Source organism: Hemicordylus capensis, chromosome 2 (genome assembly GCF_027244095.1).
Source record: "Hemicordylus capensis ecotype Gifberg chromosome 2, rHemCap1.1.pri, whole genome shotgun sequence".
Classification (NCBI taxonomy): Eukaryota; Metazoa; Chordata; class Lepidosauria; order Squamata; family Cordylidae; genus Hemicordylus; species Hemicordylus capensis.
In genome coordinates, this window is record NC_069658.1 from 258,819,717 (window position 1) to 258,833,923 (window position 14,207).

The 14,207-nt window shown below is 48.6% G+C and overlaps 1 protein-coding gene across 2 annotated transcripts in view; it reads right to left on the minus strand.

Moving 5' to 3' along the window:
• LOC128342866 (tripartite motif-containing protein 55-like) overlaps window positions 1-14,207 on the minus strand; it is a 28,672-nt gene that overhangs the window by 5,458 nt on the left and 9,007 nt on the right. For both annotated transcript variants that reach the window (XM_053290909.1, XM_053290910.1), the window contains exons 3-5: window positions 7,920-8,015; window positions 6,340-6,573; window positions 4,338-4,360 (exon numbers count right to left, since the gene is read on the minus strand). In XM_053290909.1, coding sequence (XP_053146884.1) covers window positions 4,338-4,360; window positions 6,340-6,573; window positions 7,920-8,015 — 353 coding nt within the window. The remainder of the gene's footprint in view (window positions 1-4,337; window positions 4,361-6,339; window positions 6,574-7,919; window positions 8,016-14,207) is intronic.

Genomic DNA, 14,207 nt, shown 5'->3' on the forward strand with positions numbered 1-14,207 from the left:
TGGGGCAGTGGGAAGGGGCATGCTGCTTGCCCTCATTTATGCAGTGCTCTGCCCTCCAAAGGAAACCAAAATCTGGATATCACTGCCTTGGCACTTCTCTGGAAAGTGGAGAGCAGGCAACTACTGTATGAACGATAAGCCAGCGAAATATACCAATGGCTGGATTCAAAGACTATGACAGAGGGATGGTGTTCTTCCCTTTTCTGGTTCTTTTAAAATCAGGAGCTCCTCCTCAGACCAGGGCAGCAGCAGGGTGTATGTGTGTTGGGATCCAGGGGCAACCAGGAACATATCTATGTCTATGTTTTCAGAATTTCATTGCATTTATTAACACACACTTAGACCACGCATGCACACCTCTGTTGTCAGAGGCCAGCATCATTGGGCCAGGGCCCGCAGAAGGGCCTACTGCCAATCCCCGAGAGAAGCACTTTTGTGCCCTTCTCTTCAGCCAAGAGTTTCATCACCTTCTCATCCATGCCTCCTCTCTCCCATCCCATCTGCAGCATAAGCTTTCCCCAAAGTTCCCTGCAATGACACAGAGGCCTCTTGGTTAAACCTCCTATTTCTGGGGGGTGGGGTGGGAGAGCATCAAGAGAAGACAGCAACAAAATATAATTTTTGGAGAAGGGAAGAGGGAACATCTTGGGCAGGGCATGGATTGGGCCTTTTTGCCTCTGCCCCACCTTCTCCAGGTGTGGATCATCTATGGGGCTGCCTCTGCTGCCTTAAAGCTCAGGCTAAGCCAGGGGCAAGAGCACAAGGGCTCTCCTCCTTATGGCTCTCAGCCTTGGGACGAGCTGCCTGGGGTCGGAATGGAAGATCCTTCTGACGTCTCTTCTATCAAGAAGTCAGCATAAGTCTGTTGAGTCCTGGATCTGGTTTTGTTAAGTCGTGGAGCTGTGGTTGGTTGGACTGGGGGATGTCTGGGAGAGCAGGAAAATGGGATTGGTGTGGGGGCAGCAATATTGCTGGTAGTGGGCAGAGGAAGATATGGTGGTGGGAGTTGGGCTGGCCGTTACAGGGGGAAACGGTCCAGGCAACTGAGGCCTGTTCCTTTTCCCAGCCCTTCTCCCAGCCCTGAGACCCCAGGGAGCTCTGAGAACACTCCCTCAAGTTTTAGGGTGCTGCTACTGAATGCCAGGTCGGTTAATGCTAAAACATCTCTCATCCACGATCTGATTGTGGATAAGCATGCTGACCTGGTATGTGTGACAGAGACCTGGTTGGATGAGCAGGGTGCGGTTGGTCCCTCTCAGCTCTGTCTTCAGGTTTCCTGATCGTGCAGCAGCCCCGCCTGGAGGGCAGGGGCGTAGCTAGGGGAGAGGGGCCCCGTGTTCATCCCTCTCTCGGGCGGCCCCCCAGAGTGAGGGGGATAATGAAGAAAATAGGGAGGGATGGAGCTGGAGGGCCCTCAGGAGCTGGGGGCCCGTGTTCTTTGAACCCTTTCGTTCAATTATAGCTACGCCCCTGCTGGAGGGTCAGGGAAGGGGGTGTTGCAGTAATCTATCAAGAGACCCTCCCCATTTCCAGGTGCCCGGTCAGGCAATCTCAGAATTTCGAGTGTTTGTCCTTGAGGGTGGGCCTCCAAGATAGGCTGGGGATTCTGCTGGTGTACTGACCACCCCGCTGCACTTCAGTCTCCCTACCTGAGCTGGCGGGGGTGGTCTCGGAGGTGGCCTTGGGTTCCCTCAAGCTTATTGTTTTGGGGGATTTCAATGTCCACACTGAGGCCCCCCTAGTAGGTGCAGCTCAGGATTTCATGGCCTCCATGAAAACCATGGGCCTGTCTCAATTGGTATCGGGCCCTACCCACATGGCAGGACACACTCTGTATCTGGTTTTTGCTGAGTGGGGAATAAATGATCTGGAGCTGGGGGGAGTTTGAGATAACTCCCTTGTTATGGACAGATCATCATCTGGTGGGGTTTAGTTTGACTGCTCCGTCTGCCCTCTGCAGGGGTGGTGGACCGATTAGAATGGTCCACCTATGGAGGCTTATGGATCTGCTTGGATTCCAGATTCCAGAGACTGAATCTGGACAAGATGGAGCTAATGTTGGTCAGTATGAGAACCAATCGGGATGAGGTGATTCTGCCTGTTCTAGATACACTCCCCTTGAAGGAGCAAGTACACAGCTTGGGGGTATTACTGGACCCAGCTCTGTCTTTGGAAGCTCAGGTGGAGGCGGTGGCCAGGGGTGCCTTTGCACGGCTTCAGCTAGTGCGCCAGCTGTGTCCTTTTCTTGAGAAGGCAGATCTGACCACAGTTACCCATGCCTTAGTCGTGTCACGGCTGGATTACTGTATCGCGCTCTACGTGGGGCTGCCCTTGAAGAATATCCAGAAACTGCAGCTTGTACAAAATGTGGCAGCTAGGGTTCTATCTGGAGCTGCCTGGTGTGATCATATCACACCTATTTTGAAAGAGCTGCACTGGTTACCAGTGTGTTTCTGGGTCCAATTCAAGATGCTGGCTGTGACCTTTAAAGCCCTTAACTGTTTGGGCCCGGGATACTTGAGCGACCGCCTGCTCCCAAGGGTTGCGGCCCACTTGATGAGATCATCTGAGGGGGCTCTGCTCCAGGTGCTGACAATGAGGGAGGCTCGGTTGTCATGCACGCAGGACAGGGTCTTCTCTGTTGCTGCCCCCAGACTCTGGAATGCTCTCCCAGTGGTCATTCGCTCCTCTGATCCCATCACAGTTCTTAGAAAGCTTGTTAAATCTTGGCTTTTTATCCAAACCTTTACATGATGGTTTTATTGCTGCTTCTGTGTGTTTTTATCTGTTTACAGTTTTTATGTTTGTATTTTATATATTTTAAATCAGATTTGTTGTCATACTTTTAGCTTAATACTTCTAACTGTCATTATTATTATTATTTTTAACTTTTGTTAACTGCCTTGGGATTGTTTTTAATGAAAGGCGGTATATAAATTCAACAATAAATAAAATAAAATAAAATTTTTGTTTAAATTTTCAGTCCTCGCTGCATGAAAAATATAGAGTACTGGTAGCCCTATTCACACATTATGTTCAACACACATATAATCTGTGTAAAGTGTACATATGAATAGATCTGTGCACATGTACAGTTATTTGCGTTCAATGCATGTACAGTAGTATACTTCCTATCTGTACCATGCATTTGAGAGACCTGTACCTATGTTCATTTGAGCCTACTTTCCAGTAAGATTATGAGATCACCCAGCACTCCATCTGTGTGCCCATTTGTGCGTATGTGTGTCTCCCCCACCCGCCCAGCAACTTCACAATGCCTGGACCAATATAAACCAAATTGAGTACAGTTGTAGAGATGCATAGGGACATCTCAATGGCTTAGATTATGATGATATCATCCACCCCAATTCAAGATGGCGGACATGTGAATGTTTGAGGTGCAAGAGGGTAACTTGTGGACTGCCTAGCTCTAACCAATTTGGTACAGCTGTAGGGAATGACACATAAGGACACCTCAACAGTGGGATTTGTGATGATCTCATCCATCCCAATTCAAGATGGAGGACACATGAACATTTGAAGAGCAATTGGACTAACTTGTGAACTGCCAAACAGATTTGAACCACATTTGCTACAGGTGTAGGGACACACAGGGATGGCTCAAGGGCATAGTTTGTAATGATGTCATCCACTGTGATTCAAGATGGCGGGCACATGAACATTTGAGGTGCAAGTCGAAACTGATTTGGACAAAATTTGGTACAGTTCTAGGGACACATAGGGACGCCTCAAACACATAGTTTTGTGATGATGTCATTCACCCCAATTCAAGATGGCGGATGCATGAATATTTGAGGCACAAGTGGCCTACTTGTGAACTGCCTAACCGATTTGGACCAAATTTAGTCTGGTTGTAGGGATAGTGAAAGGAAAGTAGGCAGATTAGTTCTTACTAGAACAACTTGTGAAAATAATATGTACAGTCACACACAAAAAAACTGTACATGTGCACAGGCATCTGTACACATGTCCAGCTAGGGCTAGTGCTTTCAGTGTAAGTCCCACCATGAACCTTAGAGTGGGCCACTAGGTAGGAGGAGGCCTACAGAGGGCAGTTTGTCAAGGGCCCCTTCCAAATTGGAGCTGGCCCTACACACACACACACACACACACACACACACGTGACATCCTAACAAAAAGATATAGGAGGAGGAGATGGGGCAGCTGGCACTGTGGAGCGGCAGGCTGCTGCGTCTGTTCAACCTGTCAGAGCTTGGCTTCCCAGCCAACACTCCGAGTCCTCACATGTGTGGAGTTGCCTTTTCTAATCAGAGCTGCTGTCTGTGTACCATAAGGAGGGTAAGGCAGATACTCACCGTCCTATCAGTTCCTTGACTCCCTGAATGGAAGAGAACAGATAAGGTTAATCTCTGGAACCTCTTGACACAGTAACTTACCCCGGTGCTCTTTTCAAAGCATTCAAGAGTCCAACTCTAATTTTATCCCACTGGGAAAGATCAGGGCATTGCACAGGGGAGAATGGGCTGTCATCTGGAGCTCCTTTAAATGGTGAGTTAACGGCATGGGTGGTTAACCATTTTCTCTTTTGTTGCGGCCTTGATTCAATTAGCTCCTTCTCTCAGAGCAGCTCTCAGCCATGGAAGAAAAAACCTTATAGCATCATCTGTATGTTTCCCTCCACACAGCTCCAGGGGGGTAGGATTTGTATTTGGGAATTAGTGGTGGGGTGGGGTGGGGGGGCGGCAGCGGCACAGCTCTTCCGCAGCACCACAGACCTGATCCAAATTACCCTCTCCAAACACAAAGCTGTTTTTAGATAAATAAAAACACAATGAGAGATGCATTCACACACTCCCATGAAATGGACTTTGTAGTCCATTACATGTAGGCCAGCGTGGTGTAGTGGTTAGAGTGCTGGACTAGGACCAGGGAGACCCGAGTTCAAATCCCCATTCAGCCATGACACTTGCTGGGTGACTCTGGGCCAGTCTCTTCTCTCTCAGCCTAACCTACTTCACAGGGTTGTTGTGAGGAGAAACCTAAGTATGTAGTACACTGCTCTAGGCTCCTTGGAGAAAAAGTGGGATATAAATGTAAAAATAAAATAAAATAAAATAAAATAAAATAAAATAAAATAGTCGGACTCTTAGAAGGAGAACTCCCTCTTCTGTGAGAGAGAAAGAGAGCAGGAGGAGAAAAAGCTTCTTCTAAGATGGCCACTACCAAACAACATTTTTGTAAGTACTGCTATTATTATCATTTTCCTAAAATCTACTAGCTTATAATCTGCATGCACCCATGAGGGATGGAGGCTCACTGGCTTCGTGGCACTCACCAGCACATAGACACTCCTACCAAGGGTGGGGGAGACTTCAAGCATCCTAAGCACTGTGTCAGAGCACTTGCAACTGGGAGTAGATTGCAGCTGCTCTGATGCAGTACTTAGGATGCACACAGAACCTCCCATCCCATCAATGGAGGCGTCCAAGAGCAGGTGAGTCCTTTGGAGCCAGTGAAGCCACATCCCTCTTGGGTGCACAGCTGGTTCTGTGAAATGTAAGCCACTGCCTGGTTAATGTGGAACATTTTTTTTTTTAATTGGTCAAAATGGTTTTGTTATTTTTAAACTTTCTATCCTGCTTTCCCTCTACTTTTCAGGCAACCTCTTTTCTGCAAGCCGCCATCTGTAGCAAATTGCCACTCTGGGGGCAACAAGCAGCTTCAGAGGAGGAGGGGGATTTTCAGTGGGAAAACAGTGTAGGGGGTAAATACTAACTCTGTCCCAATCCCAGATGCCACAGAGCCCTTTCTAGGATCAACCAGAATTGATCAGTGAGAAAGGTTCAGTGGAAGGAGGTAGGAAGAAGGCGGCTCAAACTTACTTTCCCCACAGACAATCCTTCGTTGATCCCAGGACGGGCAGATTGCCCACCCAGATGATCACTGGCAGCCACCAGCAGCACAGAAGCTCAGAGGCTGGGATGCCTCATCCCAGCCCCCAGAAATCCCAGAATGCACTGTGCGAGTGTGTGGTGCATTACAGGTATCCCAGTAGCGACAGGTGGGCGCCCGACACTGCAGACAAGCAGCAAAATGGGGTCAAGCGAGCAAGTGCTTCTTTAACCTCATTTAAGAGGGTGGCTGCGAAGGCGAGTTTGCCGCTGACGTGCCGGTGGCAGCTGTGCAGCTGCTGGTGATTCTTATGATCAGCCAGGACTGGGCTTGGCTTACTTAGCTCGGTTTTGGTTGATAGTAAGAACAACCTCTTAGTCGCTTCCCCTCCTCAGGCATTTCTGCTCTTCAGCACACCTCCTAATGCATTGCCGGACATGTGTGGGTTGGCCCCAAGTGGCTCACCTTCAGGAAAGCAAATTCATTGGTTTCGTCGAGTGCAGCTCGAATCCCAGAGATGGTCTCAGTATGAGAGGACATATGTGCTTTCAAATACTCCAGCTTCCCTTCCATTTCCACCTGGTTGTCCATCTTCATCTGCCTCACCATTTCCAACATGCTTTGCTCTCTCTCGTTGAGGACCTCACGCAGATTCTCAAACTCTACGAAGATGCAGCCACACAGATGTTCACTTAAGCTCTGCAGAGGAGTAGAGAAAGCAGATGGTGCTGAAATGGTGACATGGGTGGCTGCTCTGCTCTACAGGAGTAATAATTGTATGGACTGGCTATCATAGGTTGCCAGTTGTATGTCCACAGTGACATTCAAACTGGCAGCAATATATTCTTGTGGAGAATTATTGTTTATATTCACCAGTGCTGCAGAGTCCTTCTGGCATATAAGCAATATGTTTGCCCAGAGCACATGGCATTCAGAGGCATTTATTTAATTAATTCAAATATCCCACCACTCCAGCACACTGCTGCTCAGGACAGCTTACAGTAAAAGCATAAAATCCAAGATAAAAAATTAAAACGTAAAAAAATTAAAGACAGTGAATCATCTTAAAACATAATAAAAGACAGAACAGATAAAAGTAGAATAGCAGCCAGGTTTAAAACAAGATGATCATCACAGACCATCTTCAAAAGCTTCTTTTAAAAGGAGCATTTTACGTTCTTTTTAAAACTAAGCAAAGAGAGAAACTGCTGAAGCACTGAGTCCAGGAGAATTCCTAAACCACAGACTTGATCTTTTCAGGGAGAGTGCAACCCCATCCAAGACCAGATATACTTCGCTATTCGGATAACCAGTTTTACTGATCTCAAACCCCTCTGCCTTATCTGGAGTAAGTTTCAGATTGCTCGCCCCCATGCAACTCAGAACAACCTCCAGATTCTGGTTCAGGACATCAGCTGCCTTCCTGGCATCAGCAGATTTAAATGAGAGGTAGAGCTGGGTGTCTTCAGCATATTGGATGAGGTTGCAGTATACTGATGACTAGTGATGTGAATGAAACTGCAGAGGCGTGGTTCGACGCCAGTGGGGTTCTCCCTTTAATGGGGGGTTGCACTTACCCCTTCCGCCACTTTCCCACCACCACTGCTCCATTTTTTAGAAAGGTTTTCGGGGCGGCAGTATTCCTCCCTGCTGCCCCTGCCCCCATTGTTGCCCAGAAATACAGGAAGTATGGGCCACGCCCGCTGCCCATACTTCCTGTATTTCTGGGCAGGGGCGGCAGGGAGGAATGCTGCCATCCCGAAAACTTTAAAAAACGGAGCACCAGTGGGGGGAAAGCGGCGGGAGGGGTAAGTGCAACCCCCCGCCCTTAAAGGGAGACCCCCTGCCAGCATCGAACTTCAAACCGGAACCAGCACAAACTGGTTCGCAGGCCTCTTGCATGGCCTTCAGACCGGTTCGTGCAAATCCCTACTGATGACACTGCAGTCCAAACCCACAGATATACTGGATATATACATGGATATACCCACAGTAGATCCACACCTGTCTACGGAGGCTCCATGTAGTTTCCCTCTTTTGTTTACCTTCAATTCCTCTATTGCCTCTTGCTGACGAGATTGACTTTTTGTGGCCCATTTCACACCATCCTCCAGGGGCTCCAGGGAGGCTTTCAGCTGATCCTGTGCAGCCAACCATCAATCAATCAATCAGGGCACACAAAAAGAATAAAAGAAATTAGCACAGGAAAAGGAAAACTGGCTCCTCAACCCAACTTGCTCCAATACACCAGAACCCCATCTGTCCTTCTGAACGGCTTCAGCCCTCCAGCTGTTACTGGACTACAACTCCCATCACCCCTGACGATTGGCTGCTATGGCTGAGGATGATGGGAGCTGTGGTCCAAGAGCTGGAGAGCTGAAGCTGTGTAGCCCTGTAGGGAGGACTCCAATGAAGGCTGAAATCCTGATCACACCTACTATGAAGTAAACAGCACAGTGAGCCTTACTTCTGAGTACACGTGCTTAAAGCTGTACTGCATGCCTTTATCACTGCTGGGTGGCCTATGCATGCTTCATCACTTGATAACTACAGCATCAGGAGATGACTCACATGCGCGAATGAACTGCAAAACACCACAGGGAGAAGTCTCATATCCCATCAGACTGCCACAATGAAAAGACATGCAAATAATCATTTGCACACTCTAGGTCAAATCATATGTGATTGCATCTCTCAAGGGGTCAATTACTCAGCCCAGAGTATCACAAGCAATCAGGATGTGTGCACACCACGAGTGCGCACATCCCCCTGCACACCTCCTAATTGTTTGGGTTTTTTAAAAAAATCCAAACCACTCTTCTACTTACAGCCCAGAGAAGCAGTTCAGATGACACCCCCTGCCCCCCGCCGTGATTAATGAAGGTGCTACCTCATGCTGGGAGCTTGGAAGGATGTGGGATCTGGGAGCAGGCAGAGGGATGTTCATGCTTATGGTGCACATGCATCCTGATCACATGTGGTGGGCTGAACAGACAGAATATCACTTGAACCAGTTGGAAGGCTACTCTGGGAAGAGCAGACACAGCTGAGAAGGTGAGCAAGCCTTTCTAAGCATCTAGCCTTTTCTCCCTCAAACAAACTAACAAGAAGAGGAGAGTTTTGCGGGGGCTGTTTCTCTTTAAGGGGTAGGTCTTAGTCTCTCTATCTTTGTGAGTGTTACTTGTTAGGGTTCCTTGCTAGGGTTCCTTGTTAGGGTTAAGATATCAGAGGGCTAGGAGTTCTTAGGGTTCCCTAAAGGCACTGTTTGCTGATTGGTGGGCGTGGAGTCAGCTAGGGCTGGGCGGGGCCCCACATTTCCTTTCCTTTGTCTCTCATCCTGTGTGACAGTTGGAAGGCTACTCTACATATGAGGCGAAGGCCCGAGAACATAGCGAACAGGACGTAGGAGTTTTGCAGGAGTTTAGCGGGAAGTGTGCGGGGGAGCCTGGAACGAGCCCCTGAAATCGCGATTGCAATCGCGATCACAAGGAGCCTGGTGGAGAAGAGAACGTAAGTACATATCCCTCCCTCGTATCCCTCATATTCTTGGGAAAGGCTGTTTGGACAGTTAAATAGTTGACCATTACAGCTGAGACCTATCCTAATAAACTATCTAATAAATGGACAATAAGCTCCTTAAATACTGTAAAGAGCTAACTAAAACAGTATGAAGATAGAAGGTCAGCAGGGGAAGGGGCACTTCCCAGTGTATTGCACAGAGTGCCACATGTACGACTATTTGCCCCATGGGCAGAAGTCGTGGGTGTGTGCTCGGTGCACGTTGCTCCTGGCTCTCAGGGAACAAATCCGTTCCCTCGAGACCAAGGTGGCGGATCTGGAGAAGCTCAGAGAGACAGAGAGGCATGTGGACGAGACCTTCAGGGATGTGATAGAGGCATCCCACTCCAGGGCCGGTAGCTCCTCTGCTGTCAGGGAGAGTGAAGGTCTTGGGCAAGGAGGACATCAGTCTGAGGAAGAGGGAGATGCTCCTTTAGAAGGGACCCCTTCCGTGGATGATGAGCCCATCTCCTCTCGCACAGGGGATACTCCTCTGGGGGTTGGGGGCCTCCTTGTAGTTGGTGATTCGATCATTAGGGGGATAGAGAGATGGGTTTGTGACCCGCGTGTTGACCGCACGGTGACTTGCCTGCCTGGTGCGAAGGTTGCGGACATTACGCAGCGTCTAGACAGGCTCCTAGGCAGTGCTGGGGAGGAGACAGCTGTCGTGGTGCACGTCGGCACCAACGATGTGGGGAAATGCAGTCGGGAGGTCCTGGAAGCCAAATTTAGGCTGATAGGTAGCATTTTGAAGTCCAGGACCCCCAAGGTAGCATTCTCAGAAATGCTACCTGTTCCACGCGCAAGTACAGTGAGACAGGCAGAGCTGAGGGGTTTCAATGCGTGGATGAGACGGTGGTGCCGGGAGGAGGGGTTTAGATTTGTTAGGCACTGGGACACATTTTGGGGCAAGCAAGGCCTGTACAAAAGGGATGGGCTGCACTTGAACCAAGATGGAACCAGACTGCTGGCGCTTAAAATCAAAAAGGTTGCAGAGCAGCTTTTAAAATGACACTTGGGGAACAGCCGATGGGAGCTGGGCAGTATCCCGTTTGGCAAAAGCCATCCTTTAAAGTGTGAGGCTGCAAAGAATGCAAATAAAACAGAAGGGGATGGAGCAAAACCGCATAAAGAGCAGATGGGAGCCTGTGCCAGCAGGTCAAAGAGTCAAAAGAGTAGCATACATCAGGGGAGAGATTCAGTGTATAGGGGCTTGTAAGCCAATGCCAGAAGCCTCCGAACCAAGATGGGTGAGCTGGAGTGCTTGGTTGCTAACGCAGAAATAGACATAGTGGGCATAACAGAAACATGGTGGAACAGTGAGAACCGGTGGGACACTGTTATCCCTGGGTATAAACTCTACAGAAAGGACAGGGAGGGGCGCCTTGGAGGAGGGGTAGCACTGTATGTTAAAGAAGGGATAGAATCTAATAAGCTAGAAAACCTAAGTGGACTGGAGTCCTCCACAGAAACCCTGTGGGTGACTATACAAGGTCGGAAAGGAAACGTGCTACTGGGGACGTGCTATCGCCCTCCGGATCAAAATGATGACAGTGACTGGGAGTTGCAGGAGGAAATCAGGGAGGCGTCAAGGAGAGGCAGGGCTGTAATAATGGGTGATTTCAACTACCCACACATAGACTGGGTAAATTCACATTCAAGTCAGGACAAAGAGGTCAAATTCCTAGATACGCTAAATGACTGTGCCCTAGAACAGATGGTCATGGAACCAACCAGAGAGAAGGCGACCTTAGATCTAATTCTGAGTGACACCCAGGACCTGGTGCGTGATGTCAGTGTCATCAACCCTTTAGGGAACAGTGACCACAGTGCCATCAAATTCAGCATACATGCGGGGAGAGAATCACCAAGGATGTCTAACACGGACATTTTGAATTTCAGAAGAGGAAACTTCTCCAAAATGAGGAGTATGGTGAAAAAAAAGCTGAGGGGGAAAATCAGGAGAGTCACTTCGCTCCAGAGTGCATGGAGTTTACTCAAAACCACAATACTAGAAGCCCAGTTAGATTGTATACCCAAAAGGAGGAAAGGTACCACTAAGTCCAGGAGGATGCCAGCATGGCTAACGGGTACCGTCAAGGAAGCCATAAAAGGGAAGAAGACTTCCTTCCGAAATTGGAAGGCCTGTCCAAACGAAGAGAACAAAAAAGAACACAAACTCTTGCAAAAGAAATGCAAGGTGACAATAAGGGAGGCAAAAAGAGAGTTTGAGGAACATTTAGCCAAAAGTATCAAGGGGAATAACAAAAACTTCTTTAAGTACATCAGAAGCAGGAAACCTGCCAGGGAGGCGGTTGGGCCATTAGACAATGAGGGAGTGAAAGGGATTATTAAGGAGGATACGGAGGTTGCAGAGAAACTGAATGAGTTCTTTGCATCTGTCTTCACGGCAGAGGATACTGAGCATATACCTGTTCCTGAACCAGGCTTTTTAGGGATGGAGGCTAGAGAGCTGAGTCAGATAAAGTGACAAGGGATGATGTTCTAAACTGTCTGGGAAAACTGAAAGCTAACAAATCACCAGGGCCGGATGGCATCCATCCAAGAGTCCTCAAAGAACTCAAATGTGAAATTGCCGACCTTCTTGCTAAAATATTTAACTTATCCCTGAAATCGGGCTCTGTACCAGAGGACTGGAGAGTGGCAAATGTAACACCGATTTTCAAAAAGGGATCCAGGGGAGATCCGGGAAATTACAGGCCAGTTAGCCTAACATCCGTTCCAGGCAAATTGATGGAAAGCATCCTCAAGGATAAAATTGTAAAGCACCTAGAAGAACAGGCCCTGCTGGGAGTGAGCCAGCATGGCTTCCGCAAAGGTAAATCTTGCCTCACCAACCTTTTGGACTTCTTTGAGAGTGTCAACAAGTATGTGGATAAAGGTGATCCAGTTGACATAGTCTATCTACCTGGACTTCCAAAAAGCTTTTGACAAAGTTCCTCATCAAAGGCTCCTGAGGAAACTTAGCTGTCATGGGATAAAGGGACAAGTACATGTGTGGATTGCTAACTGGTTGAAAGACAGGAAACAGAGGGTAGGTATAAATGGAGAGTTTTCACAATGGAGGGAAGTAAGAAGTGGGGTCCCCCAGGGATCTGTACTGGGACCGGTGCTTTTTAATGTATTCATAAATGATCTAGAAGCAGGGGTAAGCAGCGACGTGGCCAAATTTGCAGATGATACCAAACTCTTCCGGGTAGTGAAATCTCAAACGGATTGTGAGCAGCTCCAAAAGGATCTCTCCAACCTGGGGGAGTGGGCGACAAAATGGCAAATGCAGTTCAATGTTAGCAAGTGTAAAGTGATGCACATTGGGATGAAAACCCCCAACTTCAAGTATATGCTGATGGGATCCGAGCTGTCGGTGACTGACCAGGAGAGGGATCTTGGGGTCGTGGTTGACAGCTCGTTGAAAGTGTCGACTCAATGTGCGGCAGCTGTGAAAAAGGCAAATTCCATGCTAGGGATCATTAGGAAGGGGATTGAAAATAAAACGGCTAACATTATAATGCCCTTATACAAAACTATGGTGCGACCACACTTGGAGTACTGCATACAGTTCTGGTCACCACATCTTAAAAAGGACATTGTTGAACTGGAGAAGGTACAGAAAAGGGCAACCAAGATGATCAGGGGACTAGAGCACCTTTCCTATGAGGCAGGACTACAACACCTGGGGCTTTTTAGTTTAGAAAAAAGACGACTGCGGGGAGACATGATAGAGGTCTATAAAATCATGCATGGTGTGGAGAAAGTGGAGAGAGAGAGATTCTTTTCCCTCTCACACAACACTAGAACCAGGGGTCACTCCATGAAATTGATTGCCAGAAGGTCTAGGACGAACAAACGGAAGTACTTTTTCACACAACGTGTGATCCACTTGTGGAACTCTCTGCCACAGGATGTGGTGACAGCCAACAACCTGGATGGCTTTAAGAGGGGTTTGGATGACTTCATGGAGCAGAGGTCTATCAATGGCTACTAGTCGGAGGGCTGTAGGCCAACTTCTGCCTCAAGGGCAGGGTGCCTCTGAGTACCAGTTGCAGGGGAGTAATGGCAGGTGAGAGGGCATGCCCTCAACTCCTGACTGTAGGCTCCCAATGGCATCTGGTGGGCCACTGTGCAAAACAGGATGCTGGACTAGATGGGCCTTGGGCCTGATCCAGCAGGGCTGTTCTTATGTTCTTAACCTGCCCAATATTTTTTTAAGCTTAAAAGCAGCTATGGAGGGAGGGGAGTGGAGGCAGTGGTGCTGTGGGAGGGATTTTAAAAACCGTTTGTTCTTTTCATGACCAAAGTTTCCCCCATTGAAGCTGCTACTAGTCATGGTAGTGGTGGGGGAGACAAGATATCCATATTGGCATGGGTGCACCTAGGCAATTTTGCTGCCCAGATCGCCTCCGCTGCAACCCCCCCCCCCCCCAGTGTGAGGCCTCCCAAAACCTACTTTTGGGGGGCCTCCTTCCGCACCAAACCTCCCTGGTTTTTTTAAAAAAAAATACCTCCATGTTGTTTTTTAAATTGCAACCACCACACGGCCATGGGGTGGCTGCCAGCCACCATCGCTGCTGGGGGGTGGGGAGCAGGACTGCTGGCCTGGGCTCACCGCCCCCCCCCCAGCAGCCACCCCTCGGCTGCGCGGCAGCTGTAATTAAAAACAAACAAACATGGAGGTAATTTTTTTTAAAAAACCACAGAGGTTCAGCACAGCGGGTGTGGGATGGCTGCCGGAGGGCCCCGCCCCCGGCCATTTG